Raw genomic sequence first — 26,122 nt, forward strand, 5'->3', positions numbered from 1 at the left:
GGTCCAGAGGGGTAACCAGGTCAGCCTGTTGCAACAAATTCCTTTGGCACATTACACTTTAATGCAATAGGGCCAGCTTTGTCAAATGTATTACCGTAAGTGTTGTTCTCAGTCAGCATATCCCAACAAAGAAAAATGGGGCAGTATTGTAAAGTTGGGCCAGCATTGCAAGAGAGATGCAATGTCCAATGCTAACAAGGCCTGTTGAAAACATGTTAAGATCCAAACCATTTTCCTTTCCCCCAAGTGATACCAGCACTAGGGAGTACAGACCCTCCAAGTGTCCCTATTTTCTAGGGACATCCTGATTTAGAGAAGCTGTCCCGGTTTCTGATTTGATCACGGAATGCCTCAGTTTCACTTAGGTTGTCTTTATTTTCACCACATAAATGTTGGAGGTTATGGAGTTATTCAGCCCCTGAGCCATCTGAATAGGCTGTATAGGGAAGTTTTTTTAAACGTTTAATGTTCTATTATGTTTTTATGTACGTTGGAAGCTGCCCAGAGTGGCTGGGGCAACCCAGTAAGATGTGTGGGGTATAAATAGTAAAATTATCATTATGGAATGGAATGTCCCTATTTTCATCAGAGAAATGTTGGAGGCTATGGGAGTAAGTGCCATGAACTGGCAGGAGTTCAGGGAGGAAGAAGAGGATCCTGGCCAGGATTGCGGCTGGGACTGGGTGACACGGGGGGGGGGGGTGTAAGCTGGGGATGGGAAAGGAGAGGTTGGTGTAGAAAGTAAGGTAAAGGTAAAGGGACCCTTGACCATTAGGTCCAGTCGTGACCAACTCTGGGGTTGCGGTGCTCATCTCGCTTTATTGGCTGAGGGAGCCAGCGTACAGCTTCCGGGTCATGTGGCCAGCATGACTAAGCCGCTTCTGGTGAACCAGAGCAGCTCACAGAAATGCCGTTTACCTTCCCGCCGGAGCGGTACCTATTTATCTACTTGCACTTTGACATGCTTTCGAACTGCTAGGTTGGCAGGAGCAGGGACCAAGCAAAGGGAAATCACCCTGTCGTGGGGATTCGAACCGCTGACCTTCTGATTGGCAAGTCCTAGGCTCTGTGGTTTAACCCACAGTGCCACCCGCGTCCTTGGTGTAGAAAGTACTCATGGGGTAAAAGAAGATGACAAGGGGACGGGGCCCAGTGCACAGGAAGTCAAACCCTTGCCAGAGCCAGAGGAGCCCCTGCCCCCATGAACATGTTGGGTCCTGAGGTGGAATGAACAGCGGGCAGGGCACTCCAGGAAGCAGAGGCAGGCCAGGGCCTAAAGAGGCAGGCCAGTTCACTAGCTGGCCAGGTGGGGAAGGAGGCTTGTGATTCCGCAACTGGAGCAAGCTGAGAGCAGGTGAGGATGAAGCCCAGATGCTACAACCAGCAGGCACATTATAATAAGACAGCAGAGCTTAGGTGCCATGTCTGCTCAACTGCCGTGATGGACCTTGTCTTGTGCTCTCCTGGACCACCACAGGTTTCTACTTTGGGCTTTGATTGACCCTGAACTTTGTTTCCTGACAGTCAGCCTTTGACTTTGGATCTCAGACTGTGGACTTTGCAGATGCTGATTGACCCTTGCATTTTGGACTGAATCGGCCAGGGGATCAGGACAATAAGTCACACTTGCTCAGCTAGAACCTTTCACTGGATTGTGTTTACATTGGACAGTCACTGCACTGAAATGGGGCCTGCGTCTCCCTTGCGGTGCTGGGCCCTAACATATGTCAACCAGATGCGCTCCAGATGCTTTGGACTCCATCTCCCATCAGCCCCAGCCAGGTGCGATTGGTGAAATCTATTTCAAAACATCTTGCGCGTACCATGCTCGTTGCCAGTGTTAACTGATTTATTACAGGACCTTTGTAGACTGGAGTCCACATTAGCAGATAAATCCTCTACATTTGGCTAGTGTCTTTAACTAGCAGGTTTGAAAGTATGTTGGCATCTAGGGGATCATATTGAAGATTTCCAGATACTGAAGGGTAAAACTTCAGTGCCTGCGTATCAGCTTGCATCATCACATGACCAGCAAAAGCCAAATAATGCAAAATAAGCAAAGATATGCTTGATTTGTACAACAGATGTAGCTCAGACATTTGAGCTTCTCTTGGTACAGAACTGATTTTGTAAACAAATCCCCAAATACTTTCATCTCTAAAATAACACACTACTTGTTGCGTGGCTTCTTCTTGCATCCTGTGATGTGCAACTCTCTCATCCGTAACAGTGATATTAGGTCACAGGCACTCTTGACAAGAATATTTGTAGAGCAGTGTTACATGTAGTTTTAATGAAATTGGGTGAGTAGGAAGAGTGGGAGAGGGCGAGTCAACCTTCCACCTACAATACCTTTGGTATTCATCTCCTGCCCCCTCCACCCCCCCAGCTTATGAAACTAGATGTGCAAACATTGTGGTGTGAACACACCCCACAATGGCACACACGCCTGTATTCTGAAGTGAAGTGGCATCACCACTGTCATGGGGGATTGATTGATTGATTGATTGAATGCTTGCTTTCCCTGGTTTGGTCCCCAAGTAGGAAATTGGAGAAACCATTGTCTGAAGCCCCAGAGAGCCACTGCCAGCTTGTGTGGACAATAAGAACATAAGAGCCTGCTGGATGAAGCCGACGGCCCATCTAGTCCAGCATCCTGTTCTCACAGTGGCCAATGAGATGCCTGTGGGAAACCAGCAAGCAGGATTCGAGCACATGAATCCTTCAAGATCAAAAGGAAATAGGAGTTCTGCCCTGTAACAATCCTGTGCTGAATGTGTACAAAAATATACATTCTTTTTATTTCTCTTATCTAGCTACTTCTGGTGGAAATTTTAGTACCTCACCTCTTTTTAAAAATGACCTATTTGCTTAGGAAGCATTGGAACACAACTGCTAAACAAGCTACTGCTCTCTCATAACAAAGGCAGAAGTACAGTTTGAGCCTTTTGTGAAGCCTTTTCTACCTAGCAACTCTAAACATCAGGAAGTAGCCAATTTCTGATTGGCTAGAATACTGGTTATCATTTCCCCTTTTCTATTTCTTAGGTTTCCACATAAAACCACAAAAGAAAATGAGGAAGAAAGTCTTTATTTCCAAGTTCCTTTTCCACGAAATGATGCCCAAAAGGAGATCATGAAAATGGAAGACATTTCAAAGAATGAGTTAGCAGTCATTAATCCAGGGACCAGATGAATAAGGGCTGGTAGGCAGAATGAGGATTTTGGGTTTCATGAAAAAGCTTGTTTTGTTGGCATCTGTCTGTCTCAAGAGACAATGTTGTGTGCTTCGGGGGCAAAGTCAAACTGCTGCATTAGCAGCACCCAAGTGACCTGTCTGGGCTGCAAGCCTGGGCAGTGTGTGTGAGGTTGTGGGCTGCCCAGAAGACCACTCTCTTGACCTCGCTGATAGCGGAGCAATACATCTGACACCAGCTTGGCTGCAGTTGTCAGGTGGTGGCGTACAATGTGCCATCCAACCACCTTAGGGGCTCCACTCCATACTTATGTAGGGTTTACTCCAGGCTTCCTCAACCTTGGCCCTCCATGTTTTGAGACTACAATTCCCATCATCCCCAACCACTGGTCCTGCTAGCTAGGCATCATGGGAATTGTAGGCCAAAAACCTCTGGAGGGCTGAGGTTGAGGAAGCCTGGTTTACTCCTTAGCCTTTTTTTCTCTCAGTGATGTCCCACAAAACGGTGGAGCCATTTATTTATTATTGCATTATTAATACCAAGGAGATAAGCATTGCTTCAAGTGTCAAAATAACTTGACTCCCCTTAGGTACAGGGCAGCAGCTCAATTTGGAGAGAAAGCGGTGCCATTTGCTGTACTGCCTCAGGCAGTAAAATGTTTTGGGCTTGCTCTGAGAATACGCTTTTGCCCCTTGCATATTCTCATCAGCCTAAATACAGAGCCTAAATACACAAGTAGACCTCAGCTACATGCAAGGTCCTGTGACATTTTATGTATTGTTTCTCCCGAGTCAGGAAGAAACTAGCCTGCCACCAAAACCATGCTGCGGAACCAAAACCTGTTTTGAAGAAAACGCTTAAAACACTCAGAACTGTACAGCCCATAATATGAAAAAGGGAAATAACCCAAGGCAGAGGTACAGTCCAAAATGGCAATAGCTCCTTTCTGCTTTTACAGGCCATTTGGTTATCAATAATATTGTTGCTACAACTTGGACATAGTTGGTATCCAGAAAAGGTCCAGCATTCATTTGGCATGATGGATCTAGAGAGACTATTGAACCAGGCATGGCCTGACTGAAATAATAATGTAATAATTTATTATTTATACCCCGTCCATCTGGCTGGGTTTTCCCAGCCACTCTGGGCAGCTCCCAACAGATTAAAAACACGCTAAAGCATCAAACGTTTAAAACTTCCCTAAGTAACGCTGCAACAATTTTTAAATATTATTTTCTAAGTTCTTGCTCTGAAAGGCTCCATCTTCAGACACCAAGGGGTAGTAGCCTGAGATATGCCCTATTCTACAGTGGCTCCTGGCCTGTGGAGCACCAATCCTAATTTTCGATGTAAAGTTAAAACTTATTTGCCTGGGATTTTAATTAAGTTTAATTTTAGTACCATGATTTATTTTTTAAAAAACAAAACCCTGCTGCTTTCTCGTTTCATGCCTGTTTATATTAATGCAATTAGTTTCTGAAGAGTTTTGTGCCTGTTTTAGTGGAAGCTGCCTTGTGAATTTTTAGCAAAATTAAAAGAGACAGGATATAAATAAGTGCAGTGTTAATAAGAATGTGAGCTATGACAAAGTCCTTATTTTTGCTGGTGCTCATTCCAGCACTATTTAAACCAACCCTGTGGAGAATTTGCACAGGTAAACACTTCTCACACAATTGCTTCTCCCTAGTTCTTGACAAAAAGACTAATACTGCAATGCTATCCACTTACATGGGAGTAAATGTCATTGAAAGCAACGAGTTACTTCTGAGAAAACAAGCTTGGGATTTCTGTGCAGCAATAATGCAATGTAAATGAAAATTCTCAATTCAGACCCACAGCTCTACCATGGTAAATCTGTATTGACAATATGCATGTGACAATGCACTAGTGAATACAAAATTCTGAAATAATGAAAAGCTAAGGTGCATCTAAAAAGGCAGATGGGGAAGAATCAAATTATTCCTTTCATACAGATTTAAATGTTTTTCTAAATGGATCCCTGAAAGGTGTATGTGGCAAGTTAAGATGAGTCCAGAATTCTGTTATACAAAATCAAAAGAACACATTGCTAGCCTATTGCATCTAAAACCAAACAGTGCTTTGGGGGAAGTGGCTGTCCAGGGTTGTGTGTGTTTTTTTAAAAGTTCAATATATATATGGAATTGAGATGCTTTGTCTCTACTTTTATCCACCACCTTCAAAATTGTCCTTAGACTGTAGCAAGATTTTTTATTTTTGCTAAGTAGTATTGAGTAGCTTCATAGAAAAATAACTCAGTGGAGAAGTGATACAACAGAAATCCCATGAAAGCTGTTAATGCACAGAAAAACTCCCCAAAAGAGACTGCTTTTCATGTAAGTAATTGGTGAGAAAAGGTCCAACTCAAGGATGTACTTCTAAGGACACCAGCGGTGACTAGAGTTGTATAAGAAAAGAACAAATGAGAGCAGAGGTTTATTGGAAAGCTTTAATGATGAAAGATAACAGCTACTGTTTACAGACGGCGACCACGGCGACCACCCTTTCTGCGAGTGCTGTCTGAAGGGATAGGGGTGACATCCTCTGTGGAGAGAAATAAGGATTTCAACATTCAGAAGACTTTCTTGCATACACAGGTCCCCCCCCCCCCCACAAAACCCTCTAAGTCACTTTTCATATGGTAAATGAAACAATTTTCCAATGCAGAAGGCTGGTGGTCAAAATCTAAGAACCCAATTTACTGCAGGATCGTAAGTCAGCCTGAGAAGCTGTACTACCAATTTACAGCAACTGTATTTTAGGATGTGAAAGTCCAAGTTCAGACAAGTCTGCAGAGGCTTTAGGACTTCCACTTTACTTAATTAAGAAGGGACGACACAACTACCAGGGGAAAACATTTCATAATACCATGGTAGTTACCAAAATGCAGCTTAGCACCAGTTTCAATTCTTTCTAACTAAAGGTCACAACTGATGTTGGGACATCTCCTTGTCTAATCTGCAATATTTCTGTACTTCATATCTTAAACTCAGCACCTTTAGCATGTACCCCACAATCTTGAAAAGCGTTATCACAGGAAACCAAGAGGGTTTGTTTAACACCTGAGTAAGAATGGGACATTAAGAAACAGCCGTTTTCTAAAAGAGACGGTTTCCAAGGAGATGCATTCTTCAAATGCATCTTCGGTTGACAACTCACCAATGCGCCCTATCTTCATGCCAGATCGAGCCAGAGCTCTGAGGGCTGACTGGGCTCCAGGCCCAGGAGTCTTTGTTCTGCAAAGGAAAAAAATGAAGAACTACATGAAGCAGATAAGCATTTACTAATAATCTCTGATGTCCAGTCGGTCTCCACTGCATTTGTTTATATATATACTGGATGGTTCTATAATAATTCATATGGAGGGAATAAACTGGTGACAAAAACCAATGTGGGACAAGCAGGGAGATAAGATGGCAGTTCAACTTCAAGTTTTTGGTCTAGTGGCAAATAGGGCTCTTACTGTATTTTTATAAAAGCTATGTCATTTTCAGCTAACTTCATAGGCTCACCTTTATGCTGGAAGTTGAAGGAAAGAGTGTAATTGAGGCATTTTATATTAACCAGCAGGGTCCCCCCCCCTTCAATTCAGACATTTAATCTACTGGGAATGCCAATCAGTTTCTGTGATTCATGAAATTATGTTCTTTTTTTTGTCTTGGGTGCCTGCTACCCCTTGGGAATTATCCTTGCCATAATCCATGTGGATTCTCAAGATATCTCTGCTGCATGCCTTTTCTACCCTATGCAGAACTGAGAAGGCTTCCCTCTTTTTTGCTTCTGACTGCAAGGCCTATGTCTAATGAGCATAGAATATCTCTGTTCTATTAAGGGAAATACATAGAAGCATTCAAAAGAAGTGGCTATATTAGGGTTGTCATATTTCAAAAAGAAAAAACCAGAACACCCCAAGGCTATATTAGCTGCAACCTGATCTCACTGACAAATAATGTGGACAATACTTTTTATAAGATCATGGTAGTCCAAACTGCAACTTAGTCCATCTAAATGCAAAGCTTATTTAGGTAAGAGAAAAACAACAAAATATCCACAAAGATATCAAGCCAACCAATATATGCATTCAGTGTCAAGAGGGTATCCTCTCTGCTCCCCCCCACCCCCCCGGTCTACAGAATGCTACAAAATTATATATACGGTAACGTTCTCATATGGTATTCCTGCATAATGTAGACTGTTAAGAGGTGAATGCTGAATGCCTTAGATACTAATTAGTATCTGATTAATTACATTTTATAAACTCTGTGTGGGAGAGAATGACAGACATACCTATTTCCACCTGTAGCCCGCAACTTGATGTGAAGGGCAGTGATTCCCAGCTCCTTGCATCTCTGAGCTACATCCTGGGCAGCCAGCATAGCAGCATAAGGAGAAGACTCGTCCCTGTCAGCCTTCACTTTCATGCCACCAGTTACTCGGCAGATTGTTTCCCTGAGAAAGAAGGCACAGAGAGATTATTTGAGGAACCCCAAGTGTAGTCTCACTTTCACAGAAGATATGAAGTTACAGGGTAAGCAGATAAATTGTATTCTTGGCTTCTTTGCCAAATTGTTTTTAAAATATGGAAGCAACAACTTCCAAACCTTACCGCATCTACTGCTGCCCACAAGTCCTATATCCTAGCAGACAAGACACAGAACCAGTCGCACAAAATTTAGCTTTCCCTTATGTCCCCACTTACTCCAGTATGCCTGAACAGCTTATAGCAGGTCATGGGGAACTGGTGGCCCTCCATTGTGTTGGATTCTAACTCCCACAAGCCCCAGCCAGGCAGCATAGCCAATGGTATTTGTAGTTCAGAAACACCTGGAGGCCCACATTGTTTCCTGAGTCCTGACTTACAGGATTTTAAACTAAGAGAACCTTTCTGTACCAATGTGAGTGTGTCTCTTGATTTCTGCATTTGATCAAGGGTCTGCCTGTGATGTCCAGCACTATATGTCCAGTAGATGCATTTAGGAGAATTGAGGTGTAAAAGTTTACCAAACGTCATAGACCAACATCCCCCCCCCCCAAAAAAAAATACGTCTTTCATTTTAAAAACAAACATGTTAAAGAAAGCAGTCACGAACAGGTGCCTACTCACTTGCCAGACAGGTCAGTTACATGGACAAAAGTGTCATTGAAGGAAGCGAAGATGTGGCAGACTCCAAACACATTCTCTCCTTCAGCCACCTGTGGTCCCAGACTGATAACTTGTTCTTCCTTCTTTTCCTTGCCCTTACGAGGTGCCATTTCTGTTATAAGAAAACAACAACAAATTATGGAGGATATGGAAGGCTTAAAGTACTGACTCTTTGAAGGGATCTACTTATAAACCTTTATTAAATTAAAATTCCAAGGCAAGGAAAGTAAGTAGTTCAGACCCAAGTTGCAAGCTATTTTAATAAGCAGCTACGTGGGGCTAGTTTACAGCCCTTTTTGCAGCTCTGTGAACAGAAAATCCTTTCTGTAGTGATGCCAACTTCCAGCTCAGTCAGGCAGTACAGCAGCCTTCACCAACCTAGTGCCCTACAACACCCAGCAGCCCCAGCCAGCATGGTTGTGCTGTATGGGGCAGAAGGGAATCTTAGTCCAAAGCACCTTGGCAAAGGTGGCAACAGAAGCACCTGTGTCTGAAGTTCCAGCTTCTAACTGCACCTCACTCCCAGCAACATCCACTCACCCTTGCAGCAACCCAGCTTTTCCTTGCCTCAGAAAACAAGGAAATCACTGCATCAGGTACTTCTCTCTCACATATATATAAATCCGAGGGGAAGATAAAGGACATCAATAGCACCATAGTTTACTAAGTTCACAGTCTTGATTAAGATATATGCAATATATTAACTAGCAGGAACAGCATCGTGAGACCAACAACAACCAAAATTGGGAGTTCTTGGAACCAAAACTTGTGCTAATTTGCACTGACTTTTCTTCAACATATTTTAATAATTCTCTTCATAAAACAGGGCATAGAAGCCAAATGACTTAACATAATGGTCTCCACTTTCTTTTTAAAATTATTTCAGGCCTATTAAATGAACATCCCTTCTGTAGGAGTGTGCATTTAAGTGAAATGTGTTGCTTCCACACTAAGTATACTAGCTAGCAGGTTACAAAAATTAACAACCTCCCTGAATAACTTGCACAGGAATAATAATGCTAATCAAACAGCACACATTACCACAATCACATCCCTATAGGAAAAAATCCTGCACTCCTTAATCAGGCATGCTTAGGCCTATAGCATGATACATTTCCCAACATCATACATGTGGCAAGATCCCCACTGCTCTTATCTGTAATATTTAGCAATATATATTCCACAGACAATCCATCAAGAAGATGGAGAAGGGGCAAATGGACCCTCAGCACTTAAGTACTTTTAAACAAAAGGGTATGTAAAAAACAGATATGTATCTTACAGCAGAGAAACCCTCCAGTCACTACATTCAACATTCAAATAAAGGGGATTATAGGCAGAATGTATGGAAACCTAGATGGCAGCGATTTTGCAGAGACAAGAATACAGCATGGCTAGTCAACATGGTAACCTCCAGATGCTTTGTACTACAACTCCCATCAACCTCAGCTTGCATGATACGGGGCATTAGGAGGTGGAGCACAAAGTGTCTAGATGGCAGCACATTGGCTATCACTGGAATATGGAAGCAGCTTTAGCATACTTAAAAAACAAAATAAACCATGTTCCTAGCCCAAGTGACTGCAGAAATAATCCTGAAAACTTTTTCATGTCTGGCTGAGAATTCTCATGGCCACAGAGAATATATTAATCTATGCCATTACTATGATTTACTATTCTCATGGTTAGAAAAGAAGGGTTAGCTGTCTCTCCTATGTACAAAGCTCAACCTGCCCCCCCCCCCATCTAGAACACAAAAAATCATTCTATAATTAAGAAGTACACTGTGGTTACGATCGGTTTAAGCAAATAATCTCCGAATACTGAACAATCCAAAAAGAGCATGCACACACATAACAGTATGTGTGTGTGGCATTCCAGGTGAAAAGAACCAAGCACACTTCGCTCTCTAAAGCACAACTGATTCCCAGAAGTCAGACCTACGGAATTGAAGGCAAACTACTGCTAGGTAAGCGGGCTTTAGGATTGCAGCCTTTGAGGTGGAAACTTTAAAAATAGGGCTATTAAGGGCTGCAATCCTGCAGAGCTAGGCCGTGTACAGTATGTAACCTTGCAGATGCAGACGACTTCGTGATGTGTGGATCTTTTTTCTATCAATGTAACAGGACGGCCTGAAAACACAAACATGATGCCAGACCATCTCTGATCTCACAAGGCCGCAATCAGACCCAGAAAGTTCACTTCCTAGGGATGAGGGAATTTGTGAGTTGAAACAACCTGCAGCTACTAAGTAAAGAAGCTTTTCCCACGTCAAACCATCTCAAAAGGAAGGGAGCCAGCCTGCCTACCGGAGAGCAGACTCAGCCACAGGCCCAAGCGGCGGTCCTGGGGGAACCGCTAAGCCTCGTCCACCTTGGCCTTAATGAGAACCACAAAGGCCTACATCACGGAAAGCGACTCAAGCTACTGCTTCGCCTCTTAATAAAGCAAGAGGCGCGCAACTGAAACAAAAGGCGGGCTGCGCTACGAGGCTCCATCCCCGCTTTGCCCAGCCGCACTCCTTCCCACTGCGGTGCTGCCTACCCCTGCGGACACCGGGGGCACCAGGCCCTCCCCTCCGCCGCCCTCCCCGTGCAGCCGGCGGAGGAGAGGCCAGGCAGGCCGCAGACAAATTCGGGGAAAGCCGGGTCCCCGAGGATGGGGGTGGATGGAAGTTACCCCCCTCTCTCGACACTTACTCGCACGTCTCCGCAGGCAGCAACCAACACCGGAAAGGAAGAGGCGGGCGTCGCGGGGGTCAGAGGTCACCGCGCTTCACCCGGAAGCGGTACGGCTGACAAAGGCGGATCACTTCCTCGAAAGACAATCCGGCTTAATCTTTAAATGCAGATACACACACACACACATGGAATTTGATCGATTGGGGAAGTGATGGAAGATAGAGAAAAAAAAGGGGGGGGGAGGAAAAATAAGGCAGGAGTCGGAATGACCTATTCCAAAATGGCGAGGGGGGTAGTGATGGAAACCCTCACTAAAGATGGCGGAGCCTAGATAAAGTCCTTTCCTCAAGATGTCGGGCGGCGGCTCTGACGTCAGCGCGTTCCACCCCAGCCGCACACATAAAGCGGGGGTGCGTTGTCCTCGCCTTTTGCGAGTGTCCGTGGCGAAGATGGAGGCAGCGGGGAAGGAAAGCGGGAACTGGCGCCTTTATATAAACCTCAGCATATTTGAAAAGGGCAGACGCAGATCGTTCATTGATTCCTCGCTGTGCTCGAGCGCAGCTCAGGTCCCTGTTGGGTAGCCGGCCTTTCTCCGCGAGGAGAGGACCGCGCTTGCTCTCCCTTGGTTCCTTGCTTTTGACGCTCGGATATGGCTGGCCCCCTTTTCCCAGTGCCGAAATGTGCTGGCTCAGCAAGTGTTTTGTCTGTGCCGAAACCCAGTCCTGAGTTTCTCTGCCCATCGGATGAAGTGCTTCTGCCGAGGGGTGCTTAGGGTCCGAATGCAATGCTTAATTGCATATACAGCATTATTTAGAAAAATGGTTGCGGCAATTACAATCGAAATGGCTACAACTGGGGGTCCCATTTCTGCAATAACCAAAGTGTTCCCAGAAGGTGGGAAACCTGCCTCTATTCAGAGATCAGAGCTTTTCTTCCCCACAGCTGTTATCAACATTTATTATTTGCAAAAGTGCTTATATGATGGAGGTCAGAAGGTAGGGTTGCCATATTACATATTTCAAAAAGTGAGTGAAGTTGTTGAACTTGTTTTGGGTTGTGTGCCAAAAAGCTGTACAGTGGTACCTCGGGTTACATACGCTTCAGGTTACAGACTCCGCTAACCCAAAAATAGTGCCTCAGGTTAAGAACTTTGCTTCAGGATGAGAACAGAAATTGTGCTCCAGCGGTGCAGTAACAGCAGGAGGCCCCATTAGCTAAAGTGGTGCTTCAGGTTAAGAACAGTTTCAGGTTAAGAATGGGACCTCCAGAACAAATTAAGTACTTAACCTGAGGTACTACTGTAGAACCATTGAGGATATCTGTACCTGGCCCTGCGACTAATTTCCTTTTCTGAGATTGAGACCATTTGCCATGGGTAGGCAAACTAAGGCCCAGGGGCCCAATCTGGCCCAAATGCCTTCTCAATCTGGCCTGCGGATGGTTCGGGAATCAGCTTGTTTTTACATGAGTAGAATGTGTCCTTTTATTTATAATGCATCTCTGGGTTATTTGGGGGCCTGCCTGGTGTTTTTACATGAGTAGAATGTGTGCTTTTATTTAAAATGCATCTCTGGGTTATTTGTGGGGCACAGGAATCCGTTCATTTCCCCCCCACATACGCCCCCCCCCCAAGGTCTGAGGGACAGTGGACCGGCCCCCTGCTGAAAAAGTTTGCTGACCCCTGCCATTTGCGCTAGTGGTAGATTATACTGACAGAGCAATCCATATCCCTTTTATGTTGGGCTGCTGGTGGCGGGGCGGTGTCTCTCTGGTGCAGATCTCCCTTGTCTGCCTACCAAGAAATGGGGCTTTCCAGAGGTGGGGCTGAATGTTCTCTGGATCTTTTGGAATGTGAGTTGACCATGCTGCCATCATGTGGTAGTGTTGAGTGAGCTGGGCCCAGCCTCTGCGTGCACCCTTCACCTGGGATGCTCAGCAGAGGTATGAAGGTGACAGTGACCCTGCTGCTCTGTAAAGCCCCACCATGCTGGGTGGGTGGAAGTGTTAGGATTGCTCCCAAAGAAGAGCCTGTGGTTTTCCTAATATGGTGCTGACACAGTCTATTAATTTACCTCCAGAAAATTACCAGTTACAGCAGAACCTTTGGCCCTCCAGATGTTGCTGCGCATACCACTGGCTATGAAATTTGTAGTTCAGCAACATCTGGAGGACCAAAGTTCCCCATAGCTGAGTGAAAGGAATGACCTAACCTAAAGCGTGTGGGCTGTATCCAACTAAGCGCTTCTCAGACCTATTGAAATTAATGCATATGACTTAATTTAGCTATTTTAATTTTAAGAGGACTACCCTGAGTAGAAATGAGTTGGATACAACCCTGTGATTTTCATAATATCACTGGTTTGACAATTGTGCAGATGCTGAGAAACAGGCAGACAAACAGAAAAATGTTTAATTTTTATTTGTATTCATTGCAGAAGCAAAACATGGTTAAAAAATAGTATTGCCCAAAACTGCACTAGTTTTGAATGATTGCATTTTGTTGTTTACGCATGTATGGCTTTCATTTTTGATGCATTTTGTCAGCTATCCTGTGTACATGGTTTCCATTGCATACAATACAGCTAACTTTCATGTGTTGTTTCGATCGGTCATAGTTTGTCAGCTGTGTACTTGTATAGGATTCATAGGATAGAGTTAGCTGTGTCAGTGAAGCAGTGCTTGCTTCTGTACAAAATACATGATATAAATGCTAATTTGTAGTTGCTGATGAAAAATAATTAATAACTAAGCAGAATTTTAAGCAGGTTTATGGTTAACCCCACCTCCTCTGCTTGCAACCCTGCTCATAGCATTACTGGTTATGAGCTCACGTGGCTTGTTTCCATCATTGTCAGGTGGAAAGTGCTGACTGTGCCTGAATGAAACACAAGGCTGTGGTTATTAAAATATGAGTTACGTATGTGCTTTGATCTGTAGGGCGGGGGATTTCCTCTGAGACCCCCAGCAATTTTCCAAGTGGTCTGCTGGTGGTGGGGTGGGGAACTGAGGACTGCTAGTCTGGGCGCTGGGCATACGTAATATTACACAGGTCCTGCCTGCAGGCTCAACAAAAGGGAACAAAATTGGAGAAAGAAAATGTCTCACTTGCTGGGGGAGGCTAAAAGAAATCTTCAAAAGTTGCAGTTAAAAAAACACAACCCACAGTTATATAGCAATTAGCCTAAAATTGGGGGGGGGGGGAAGAATCAAATGGAACATCATCAAGAGAGAAACACATGATAAAATAAGTATATTTTAAATAATTTCTTAAACACAGACAAGAAGAGAGCCAACGGCTTCATGTCTCCCTAAACCTCCCACTTGGGACATACAACAGGATTGCAAAAGTGGTTTTTGTGTGTGTGTACATAAATGCAGATCATTTTTTGTTCTACGTGCATGCACACTTGCACATATGCACTTTCTTTTGATCTTACTAAACTAATATTCTCAAAGAATCTGGCTTCTAAAAAGCTTCAGTTACATTGAATTATAATTCTGTCCCCATTGTTCAGGCTACAACATGGATGGGGAACGTGAGTCTCTCCCTATGTTGGACTGCAAGCATGGTCAGTGGTCAGGGATGATGGGAGTTGTGGTGCAACAAAATCTGGATGGCCACAGGCTCTCCACCCTTGTGCTTTGTACAACACACGTTTAGTTATGTTGCCTTTGCCCCACCCCCAGCCTACCACCACTCATGTGCATAAAACATCTCCAGCCAGCATCCTAAATATACCCGGCTGAAAGTATAGGCATGGAATCATGATTCCACTGAAGTCAGTGAAAGATTTATTAAGCACTTCAGTAGCACCGTGATGGCAAGCAAGGCAATCCATCCATCACTACCGCCCCTCAAAATCATATCTGTCATAGATGAGGCAGCTCATGGAATCTGAAGGTGTTTTGAAATCCCTCAAGTGGAAGAAGCAGAACAAGCAGGACTCCTGGCCAAGAAGTAAATGTGCTGCAGCAGAAATCTGCAACGAGTTCCAATCTCTTTATTACCCTTTTCCTGTAAAGGAACTCAGGCAACATTTTACATCTCATTTATCTTTCAAGGAGGCTTGCCGGATGATTTTTGCAACAGGATGGGCTCTGCCACCTCTCATTCATCTGGAACGAATCTCCATCCGTTTGCATCGATTGAGAGAGAGAGAGAGAGAGAGAGAGATTTGCCAAATATTTCAAAGGGACCTTTCAAATATCACTCTGGAGCCTGACGTTTCCTTCGCATTGTGGTTGTCACAGCTTGATGGTCCTGGAAGGATTTACACAGGGGAGTGGGAGGCCATGTTGCTGTAAGAAATCATTGATTGGTAATCATGAATGGGCACTCGTCCATTCCCTCCTTCTCTGATGATGATGAAGTAGCTCTACTTTCAGCAGCCTGACTGCCATTTCATTTGGGGATCGGGGGGCTGAGAAGAAACCCAGAGTCAGGGAATTAAAACAAACCAAAAACACTGCTGGGAACAAAAGCACATAGCATACATGCAGGGCTGAATCTTCTTGTAAAGAGTAGCCACACATTCCTTCCTAGCTGAATTGCATTCATTATTTAAATAATTTACTTTAAGTAATTTCTTCTTTGTGTAAGCTTAATTCCAGATCCTGCTCTTCTGTTGCAAAGGATTGCTGCAGATACCTCACCTTTCACACTTTGGGATTGTGGTGGGAGTTTCAGGGCTGGTTCTGATATTGGGAGTGTTGTAACTGGCCTCCTTGCAGCCTGTCCTATTCATGTTTACCCAACAGTAGGCGTGGCTCATGTCACCACCACTATCCAAAAAGTACCATAATTTTGCTCTGGCTCCTAAAGACTCTACTGATTTGGGTGGCAGCAGCAAAAAAGGGAAAGTAAATAAAAGTATACACAAAGCTCTGGCATGGGTGGAGCCCTGTTACCTGTTGGGGCTGTCATCAGATCAATGTATGAGTGGAGAGGGGGTGAGAATCCTTCTTAGATGATCTGCATGGATTAATTTAGGAAATGGGTCCTGTGCATGTTCTCTGGCATGCAACCCCCAGAGGGTTGACTACAGATCAGGCCCAAAAAGGTCAGCCACTCTTGCTTTATAATAATTGTAGTTGTGTTCACTCAGACTTGCTCCCTGGTAGTTTTGCATACTTAGTCGCCTGCTCACAGAACCTAGGGGGTACACAAAAAGCAGAGGAAGCTGTGTTGGTTAATGGGCGTGGGGAACCAAAACACATAGTTGAACCTCATGAAGATCAGAGTGCTCAGCATGTCAGAGGTGTTACCTTCCGGATCACAGGCAGCATGCAGGGGAACAACGGCGGCAGGAGAAGGCTATTTTGCCCCTGCCTTGCATGTGGGATTTGCATCAGCATGTGGCTTCCTACCGTGAGAAACAGGATGCGTAGCTAGAAGGGCCCTTGGCTTGGTCCAGGTTCTTGATCAGGTGACATTTTGCGATATCTGTGGAATCCTCTGTGTAGCACCCCGAGATGGATTTAAAGTCTGTTTCAAAGAAGCGGGATAGTTTTAGGTGCGCTTCAAAATAAGTGGATCAACCACTTGGAGCATTGGGCCAACCAGCAAGGGAGCCACGGGACAAAACTGACATGCTGGAGGTGGAATGGGGGGCGGGGGGGCTGGCCTGTCCGGCATATGAGAACTTCACTGCATGCCTCAAAGCTGGCAGCTTTGTAGCGGTTCATGTCAGCTGGGTGCTGAAAGAGTTGCACATTTAAATAACGTGCTAACAAAACAAAAACAAAAAACCCCAACAACCTACATGCTGGTCTTTTCACACTTAAAAGTCGTCTAAGCAATAGTATTTGCTTCTAACCTTTCCCAGTGGTGCATGGCTCTTTGCGTTAGAAGACATTTCTATTAAAGACAGAATAGGAATGTAATGCAATTAATATAAAATGAAGTCCCTGCGAGACGACTCCATAACACAGCAATGGCCTTCTTGTGAAAATTTATCTACAGTGGAGTATAAAGGGGTCTTAAAGAATAATGAAACTGTATGTGGGGATTTTAATGTACGTAATAATTCCCTGAAACATTTTCTCTTAAAAGATCTAATTGGTGGCAATTTTAATCCACATCACTCTCTGTAGGGACATAAGGCTATTGCTGTGAATGGCATAGACTTTGCGGAGAGAATGACAGAACTGGGATTGCCATTTTATTTCTTCCTTAAGCAGGTGACCGTAGGGAATTTTTTTTGCATCTAACTCAACAGAGCTTCCATTTGTTAAATGTGAGCCTCAGAGCTTAAGGACTATTTCCTGGCCTGAGATGTCCTTGGTTAGAGGAAGAATGGACGTAGTCAGATTCAGTGCTTGAGAAAGTTCTGGAATTCAAATTCATCCAATGGCTTTGGAGGTGGACAGAAAGGCAATACTTGAAGGCCCTAACAAAGGCTGACTTTGCTGGGATCTGAGGGAGCTCAGAACTTTATGGAGCTACTTGACAATTTAAGAGTTTGGGAGGGAAAAAAATCATATGTTCTTATAAGGAACTCCAGTTCCCCCGAAGGCATCAATGAAGATGGCTGTGACCATATTGGCTTTTGTCAGGTTATGAGATTAAATAAAAACCTGAAACTAAAAGGTGGATGGTGCTGTTCTCTTTTCTCCCGCTAGAGGGTACTTGAGATATTGTTGGATGAAAGCAAGATGACCACACAAACAAACATCTCAAAGTTCCTATGAAGCAAACAACAAAAAGGGAGCAATTGCAATGAGAAGCTACAGATCTGGAATTTGTTAGCAAATGTGACCTTATATATCTCATGGATTCAGTAAGGGATGTGGGTAGTTCTCTCAGCTATGTACAGTGATTGTTTTCCATTTAGTATTCTTGTAATGGGTTTGTTTTGAACTGTAGTTCATGTTTCACATCCCAGCTATTAGAATATAGCCATTAGTGTGAGCTAGGTTTATCCCTAAGTGTACCTCTTGCCTTGCTGGTAAATGTCCATTGAGATGAATTAAAGAAAAAAGCTCTGTCATATAAGCTCATGGGATATTTTAAAGTCTCAGAGGAAGTTTAACTGGAAATGCTGGGAATTTAATATGGGGCTTCCCCCCCCCCAAGTGTGCTCTGTTGCTGAGCTATGAACAGTCTACCCAAGGATTATTTAAAAATCCCTGGAATAAACTGAAAGTAAATGGTTCCCCTTTGTTGTTGTTGTTTAGTTGTTTAGTCGTGTCCGACTCTTCGTGACCCCATGGACCAGAGCACGCCAGGCACTCCTTTCTTCCACTGCCTCCCGTAGATTGGTCGAACTCATGCTGGTAGCTTCGAGAACACTGTCCAACCATCTCGTCCTCTGCCGTCCCCTTCTCCTTGTGCCCTCCATCTTTCCCAACATCAGGGTCTTTTCCAGGGAGCCTTCTCTTCTCATGAGGTGGCCAAAGTATTGGAGCCTCAGCTTCAGGATCTGTCCTTCCAGTGACCACTCAGGGCTGATTTCCTTAAGAATGGATAGGTTTGATCTTCTTGCAGTCCATGGGACTCTCAAGAGTCTCCTCCAGCACCATAATTCAAAAGCATCAATTCTTCGGCGATCAGCCTAATGGTTCCCCTACTTACTGCCAAACAGTATTGTTCAGTCCAGTTGGAGAGGAGCACACAGCCACTCACACTGCCAGCACAGGACTCAGATACAAAAATGAAAGTGTGTAGGGCAAAGGGAAGAATGTGGCTCGTACAGTGAGCTTCACATCCTGTGTTAAAAAACCTTTATAGAGACTGGTCTGTTAAGGTGTTAGACTGGAGCTTGACCTAGGACACTGGTTTCAAACCCCAGATCAACTTTGCAATCTAATGAGAAGGCCTTAGGCAAGTTTCTCCCATTCAATTTCATTTCTCCACTAGTAACATGAGAATAACAGCAGAACATCTGATGGCTGAGATAAGGATAATAAAGGAAGAAAGGACCATTAAAGCAATGAATTAACCAAAAGGTGCTATGGAAGTGAGAGATTAAAAATAAATATTGACACATTTTAGGGCTGACACAATATACTAGCCAGTTTGTCCCTATCTTGCTATTTCTGTAGGCTTTTGCTCATGGAGTGGGGAGAGGCCATTGTGCCCATCACCTCAGACAGAAAAATATATGTGGCTAGTCCTGCTAATCAGCAAGCTGGCCTTTGGTATGGTAGACCCCATTCTGTGTAGAGCTCTCTCCAAATTTCTATCTGTGCCTCTGCATTTAAAAGTAACCTAAATAATTACAGTATATTAGCCGGGCATTTATTAGAGGATCCACTGTTGGTTTTCCTGTTCCTTTCCTGTCCTCTTTCATTTCCTTGTGGTACTAGTAGTGGGAAGGTACTATATATAATTACAGGCACCAACTCAATAACAGCTATGAGCCCGTGGCCACCCACCCACCCACCAACCATACTTTTAAAGCACATTCTCCTCCACAAATAATCATGGGAACTATAGTTTGTTAAAGATCCTGGGAATTATTGCTCTGTGAGGTTACACTACAGTCCCCAGGATTCCTTGGGTGGGTGTGTAAAATGTACTTTCAGTGTCTGGCTTGTAGACGGTCCTTCAGTGTGCAAACGTACTACAGCTATAAAAATCTGAGTGGTTATGATCCTGTTCTGCAGGGAATCTTATTGTTCATTTATTGCATGCATATCTCAAGGAGCTCAAGGTGGCAAACATGGTTCTCCTCTTCCTCATTTAATCCCCACAACAACCCTGTGAGGTAGGGTAGGCCGAGAGGCAGTGACTGGTCCTAGTCGAAAACTCTGACCAACCACTGCACCACGCTGGCTCTCATTCCAGCGCTGGAATGTAAAGAGAATACTAGCACTGCTTTTTCCTTACAGAATAAATAGGCCCAGGGGCGTCTTACCCATAGAGGCTAGTGGTGCGGGGCGCCAGGGTGCCAAGTTCTGGAGGGCACCAGGGAAGAGGCGGAGGCTGGACGCGGCGCCTCCTGACATCAGCTCGCCTGCCTCCGCCATGCCGTGCCGAAGCAGCGCCACTCCCGGAGCCTCCATCTGCAGTGGCCACTGCGGCACAAAGCGTCCAGCTGAGCCAGGAGGCGCCGCGTCCAGCCTCTGCCTCTTCCCCACCGGAGGAGCCGCCCTCCAGCCACTGCCTGCCTCCTCCAGCCCCGCTGGCAGTGCCATCCTCCTAAAAAGGTGGACAACTGGGAAAGGGGGGGTGTGCGCCGGAGGGAGCTTTGAACCACGGCGCCGGATATGCTTAAGACGGCCCTGAATAGGCCCCTCACCATTATAGATGCCAGGATAAAAGGTGCCTGAAAACGCCTAGTCAAGCCTCAGAAAATAACACAGCTTTGCTATTTCCCCGCAGTTCTCTTCTCCCATTCAAGCAAATGTTCCCTTCTCCTGGCAGTAGCTCTTACTATCTGCCGTCTCTGAAATGAATTTTGCAAGGGGGAACTGTATTCACTTTCTGTTTCTGCTCCTCTGTGTGCAAGGCTTTTCTCTGACCATCTTGTTTCTGTGTCCGTTGCAGGATTCCTCAGCCCCCCAGCCCTCCCCTTTTAAAGACCATAGGAAGCTGTTTTATACCAAGTCAGACCACAAGCCCATTATGTTTTTATTTTTCATTTATTCATTACTCCGCTTGATTGTAGGGGGGGAAAAACCTCAAAACACTTTACAAAACAGAACAGTCAGATTATCACAAGAAAAGTTTTCAATAATATTTTAAAGCATACAGAAAGTGAAAGCAATAGACTAAAACCAATTAAAACTCAGCATCAGCTTTCTAGGCATCTGGGAAGAATTGTCTAAACAGGAATGTTTTTAGCAGGCACCCAAAAGTGAAGGTGCCTGCCTGATCTCCATAGTTCAGTATTGTCCACACTGACTGGCAGCAGCTCTCCAGGGTTTCAGGCCCATTAGCTAGAGTCTAATGGGCACATAACTACATTTTCTTAGTAAATTTGTAAAAAAGAAGAAGAACCTTATTCTAGGGCAGGCATAGGCAAACTCGCCCCTCCAGATGTTTTGAGACTACAATTCCTATCACCCCTGACCACTGGTCCTGATGGGAGATGTAGTCCCAAAACATCTGGAGGGCCAAGTTTGCCTATGCCTGTTCTAGGGCAAGTTTCCATGTCTGGTTCCAGGGCCTGCAGCGACTTAAACCTGGTCGCTGCATAAGGCTCAATATTTACCTAAGTCAAGTAGGCCCGGCCTACTTAGGCCAACAGCCCCATCGTCACAGTATCCAGATCACTGTTGATAAAGGGAGGTTTGTAACTATTTCCCAATTGTTGTTGTCGTTTAGTCGTGTCCGACTCTTCGTGACCTCATGGACCAGAGCACGAGGCACTCCTGTCTTCCACTGCCTCCCGCAGTTTGGTCAGACTCATGCTGGTAGCTTTGAGAACACTATCCAACCATCTCGTCCTCTGTCGCCCCCTTCTCCTTGTGCCCTCAATCTTTCCCAACATCAGGGTCTTTTCCAGGAAGTCTTCTCTTCTCATGAGGTGGCCAATAAGGCCATACAAAAAACCCTCAAGACCTGAATGTGCCAGACTTCGTTATCCCTTATCTTGCCCCAGAAGGGATTCACAAACTGCTTGGTGTCAGCCTGCTCACTTCAACCCCTTAACACCCCTGTGAGCGATGGGATAACCCCCGCCCCCAAACCCAGTGCATTTCCTTCCCACATGAACTTGATTAATTGCAAGCTCATTCGCAATCTTCCAGCTGGCGATAAGCGCCACTAGGGGGTTGGCGGGAGTTCGGATGCTGCTTCATGTGTGTGAGAATCCCCCCAGCTATGCCTGGATCCTCGACGTGGGTGGCCCATCTCAGCCAGCCTGTGCAGGAAAGGTGAATGGAGTGGGATAGAATTTCGTCCCAGAAGTGCTACAGAAAAAAAGGAACCATATGTGCATGGAAGGCTGGGCCGGGCAGACTATAAATGGAATTAGCATCCGAGAGGATATGGCCAATCTAAAGCGTTTTTGGAAACAGATGTGAGAGGTGAGGAAATGGCACATTTTTATTTCGCTTTATCAAAGCAAAATAGCCCAGGCTGCTAGATGAGCACCTAGAAAGCACAACTCTGATCACCAGCAATCTCCCGTGTAAGGCACTGTTGGGAGGCCCCTGCCTCCTGTTTTTCCTCCCCTCTCCCTCTTATGTTTTGGCTTCCATGGATGAGTTCACAAAACCCAAGGAGCCAGTGTGGAGTAGTGGTTAGTGTCTTGGAGTTATATTGGAGAGACCCAGGTTCAAATCTCCGCCTGGGCATGGTGCAGTTCACTGAGTGACATTGGACCAGTAATTCTCCCTCAGCTTCAGCTACCTCAGAGGTATACTTCTTTGACCTCCTTGGAGGGAAAATGTGAGATAAATGCAAACAAACAATAGGCTGTTGGCGAATGGAAGACTAGAGGCTCATGCTCATCCTCCAGCCATTTCTCTTTCTAGAGTTGCTTTCCTAGGTATTGTACCGCTGCTTAATCACCTCGTGTGGCCATCACTCCGCTTTCTGTTTGCCCTTGTGTAATAGGAGTAGGGAGGAGTTCGCAGCAGCAGTATATCCTCCGTCACTACCAGACCACTGATTCCGTCTTAAGTGAGAGGTGGCTCCCAATATTTCTAGACCAAAACCTTGAGGCACCCTGTGGGCCCAAAGAGCAATAAAGCAATAGCAGCAGAAGCTGCTAGCTATGAATAGAGGAATATCAGGACGCCTTAGGCCTTGTCCTTTGTTTGAAAAATATTTGAGGAGAGACCTTGAAGTTGCCCATCAGCACCCGGACAACAGGCTAACAGGTCACCTGGCCACACCCTTCCCCACTGTGCTGAGATGGACTGTGTTTCTATTTAAATTATAGTAATTACGTCTACATTTGCCTCTCTATGTATAAATGAGCTTAGGCAATTTGTATACAAATCTGTGCCCTCCTTTTGCCCTCTGCTTGGGTATGTGATGCATTTTCTTTGGGGGGGGGGCAATCTGTTATGTGGGCACCCAAGGATAGCTAGAGTGTGCTGCTATTGGGCCAGGCCTAGCTGGCCAGGTAAACTGCAGGGCAGGCCAGGCAGAGAATGGCGAGACAGCCAAAGGCTGCTCCTCCTCCTCTTCCTCTTGCTCTTCAGAGCTCCCACCACAGCAGTTTCAGAAGCTTCAACCAGTGAATGGCAGCCTCCTCTGGAAGCCCAGTCAAGCTACCCCAGTGCTGAGTCTGCTGATCAGTCTGAAGCTCCCAGTGCGACAGGAAGGAATCCAGAATTATCTTTTAGATACTGTTTTCTCCTTGTATCTTGACAGGAAGAATAATGTCTCTCCGCTTCTTCTCCCAGATCAGAAAAAAAAGCGAGGCTGTGCGTGCACCAGCAGTACGCCATGTTATCAACAGCAGAGAGGGGCATTCTCAGACCACTTCCAGAGAACTTGTCAAGGCAATTAACAATTGGCAGAAACATTAATGCTTGGCATTAAAGGCCCTGGCGCTAGTTAGGAAAGATAATTTATTTTCTCAGGATCTCTCGCCAGGAAGTAAGCCATAAACTCCAAAGCCACATCTACTTTTCAACTAGTGACAGTGGAGAATATTTCAACTTTATCTCCTTAGCTATCTCCCTTCAACTGTTCTGTGGCTACAGCCTCCCATTACTGCTCATCCGGACTGCATATAGGATTGCTGCTGCATCCTTTGGTAATTGCAGCTACCTCAGTGCATTGGATAATTCTAGAATATTCGGCCAAAATACTTCTGCTCTCTTTAGTCCTTCTTTGCAGTGACGTGGCTATAAATCTGCTTTAAGTTGTTAGCATGCCTTAAAAAAAAATAATCAAGCAATTATTTGGTTCACTGTTGATCCATTCTACTTGTGTGGTCTACCAGTTCCCACCAAGATAAGTTCATGAAGTTGCATAATTTGTTTTGAGATTGATCTGTTTATCTCTTCTCCTAGCTTGGCAGATGCTGGCCAAGCCGACAAGCCCTTAAGTGAAAGATGCAAATGGACAAATGGGCTTAATCAGAACCCCTTTAACAAGTCATGTTGTTACTGTGTGGGCGGATGGGTGTTTGCAAATGCCAGGCCGAATACTTAGCAAATTCCTTTCCCCACAAGAATAATTAATCAGTGGGAACATTTTCGCCACTGGACATTGTGAACTTTAGCTCTGAGACTAGTTATTAGTCATATTTTATCCCCCTTTCTTGGCACGATAATTTCTGTGCAAGTCCCACTCTGAAAAACTCTCACAAGGGTTCAAGTATTCTAAAATGCATATTTCTTGGAACTATTGTAGCTGACCTTGCAAACGACCTTTGTTCTTGACAAAATTGCCATGTTTTTTGTAGACAATGTAAGTATCCGGGGGTGTAATGGACGCAGGAACACGAATATATTTTGGAACAATATGGACTCTCAGAAAACACACAAGGGTACTAAAACTGCCTTAAGTTCCAAATAATAGGAATTTCTGCCTGGTGAGTATAAGTTTGTAACCAATTTTGTATTTTCACTTTCCTCTGGTATCTCTCCCTCTCTCTTTTGTTGGGGGATGGATGTTTTGATTTAAATGGTTCCTTTTCCCATTTGCTAATGGGGAATTATTCCAGAGAACGGTGCCAGAGGCCACATTCCAGAGATCAGACAGTCTACTGCTTCATCCCTATCAGATGTGGTACACCAAATATCACAGCAACTCTTTTTCTCTCCAGCGCTGGATATTCCCACTTGAGTGTGTAGTGAGGCAACCACAAAATGTTAGCTAATGAAACACAGACTTAGGGGGGCGGAGGGCGGAGCTGGGACAACGCTGGAAAGGGAGAACGTGTATCCTGACTGATGTTTCTCAAATGGGATGACAAGGGCTTCCCGCAGTCCTTGCACTGAGTGCCATTGGGAATGCGAAAGCGCTGGGAATTCTTCTCCCCCCACAGACTCTGGTAGCCTTGCAGTGGCACACAAACAGATGACGAAGGGCTGGCCTTTTCATCTCAAAGATCAAGAAAGAACATGAAGCTCTGAAGGCACAATGTGAGCAATAAACATCCTTCGTTACGTCCTCCAAAGCTGAATTGAAAAGTAGAACCGACACCTTTCTTGTGTGGCCCTTTTCTTGTATTTCAGAGGATGGAAAATAAACAGGTGCAGCTTTTACAACCACATGTGGAAAACTCTGCCGGTGGAATTTCCGAGTCTCATTAAAATCCCTGGTCATCGCTGGGTTGCTGAACAGACCGCGCCGTATTTTGATTGTCTTGACAATGAAGTATTGAGAGCTCCAGGAAGGGAACAGAAAGATAGTTCACTTGCTTGCTCAGTGCAGCTGTCCTGTGCACCTCTCTGCCCAGTGCCACTCAGCATGGAGTCAACCAGTCTTGTTTATTATTTTCCCATTTGCACAAATGTTGCCACACAGGGGGCAAGAGAAATGCGGCTTACTCAGTGAAGCCACCATTCAGTTCTGCAATGAATGCAGCTCACCATCCATGGTGCCCCAGTAAGTCAGGCAGGGCACTGAAAGCAGGGTGCCCAGGATCCTCACAAACCTGGTGTCAGCGCTCAGGGGTGCCAACAGGATTTTCTGGGCCCAGTACACTGCATGGAGATTGCAGAAGAGGATATTTGCAAAAGAGGACACATATTTACATAAACATTGCAAATGGCTTTTTGTCATGTGCATATTTGTGTCCTCCTTCACAAGTGTAGAAGAGGCCGGAAAAAAATAAATCCCTTACTATGAAGTAATAAAATGTCTGACAGACAGAATGTGAGCAGATGAAGCTTTTCTAATAATTATATTTCTATATTATGACAGGTTTAATCAGTTGCATTTCTGCCTGCCACACAGTTGTTAAAGGTACAAGAACCCTGTTTCCACCAACCCTAAACCAAAGTCTAGGCTGCAATCCTGTACCCACATACCTGGGAGCAAACACCATTAAACAGAAAGTGACTTACTTCTGGGTAGACATGCAAAGCATTGTACTGTATGTTAAACATACAGTGAATTCTTAACCAGTGCATGGACTTTAACTCATGCACAGCAGGCAATATGCCTAAGCCTCTGGTGGTAAGTTTTCACATTTTGCCTTTGCCTTTTGAGGGGTATGCTTTTCCAC

At 44.8% G+C, this 26,122-nt stretch overlaps 1 protein-coding gene and 1 long non-coding RNA gene across 2 annotated transcripts; one reads left to right on the forward strand and one right to left on the reverse strand.

The window, feature by feature from the left end:
- Positions 1–5,650: 5,650 nt before the first annotated feature.
- On the reverse strand, positions 5,651–11,213 carry RPS14 (ribosomal protein S14). The gene is made up of 5 exons (XM_079968343.1): positions 11,058–11,213; positions 8,320–8,470; positions 7,503–7,664; positions 6,375–6,451; positions 5,651–5,759 (listed from the first exon to the last, which is right to left on the reverse strand). The coding sequence occupies exons 2-5, from the start codon at positions 8,466–8,468 to the stop codon at positions 5,692–5,694; spliced, it is 456 nt and encodes a 151-aa protein (XP_079824469.1). The 5' UTR covers positions 8,469–8,470; positions 11,058–11,213; the 3' UTR covers positions 5,651–5,691.
- A 9,897-nt stretch (positions 11,214–21,110) lies between these two features.
- LOC307209753 lies at positions 21,111–24,878 on the forward strand. Its single transcript, XR_013835747.1, has 4 exons — positions 21,111–21,273; positions 23,343–23,698; positions 24,353–24,481; positions 24,614–24,878. It is a non-coding gene; the product is annotated as an uncharacterized lncRNA (long non-coding RNA).
- Positions 24,879–26,122: the final 1,244 nt, after the last annotated feature.

The sequence above is a fragment of the Podarcis cretensis genome (assembly GCF_951804945.1).
Source record: "Podarcis cretensis genome assembly, chromosome: 2".
In the NCBI taxonomy this organism is placed as follows: domain Eukaryota; kingdom Metazoa; phylum Chordata; class Lepidosauria; order Squamata; family Lacertidae; genus Podarcis; species Podarcis cretensis.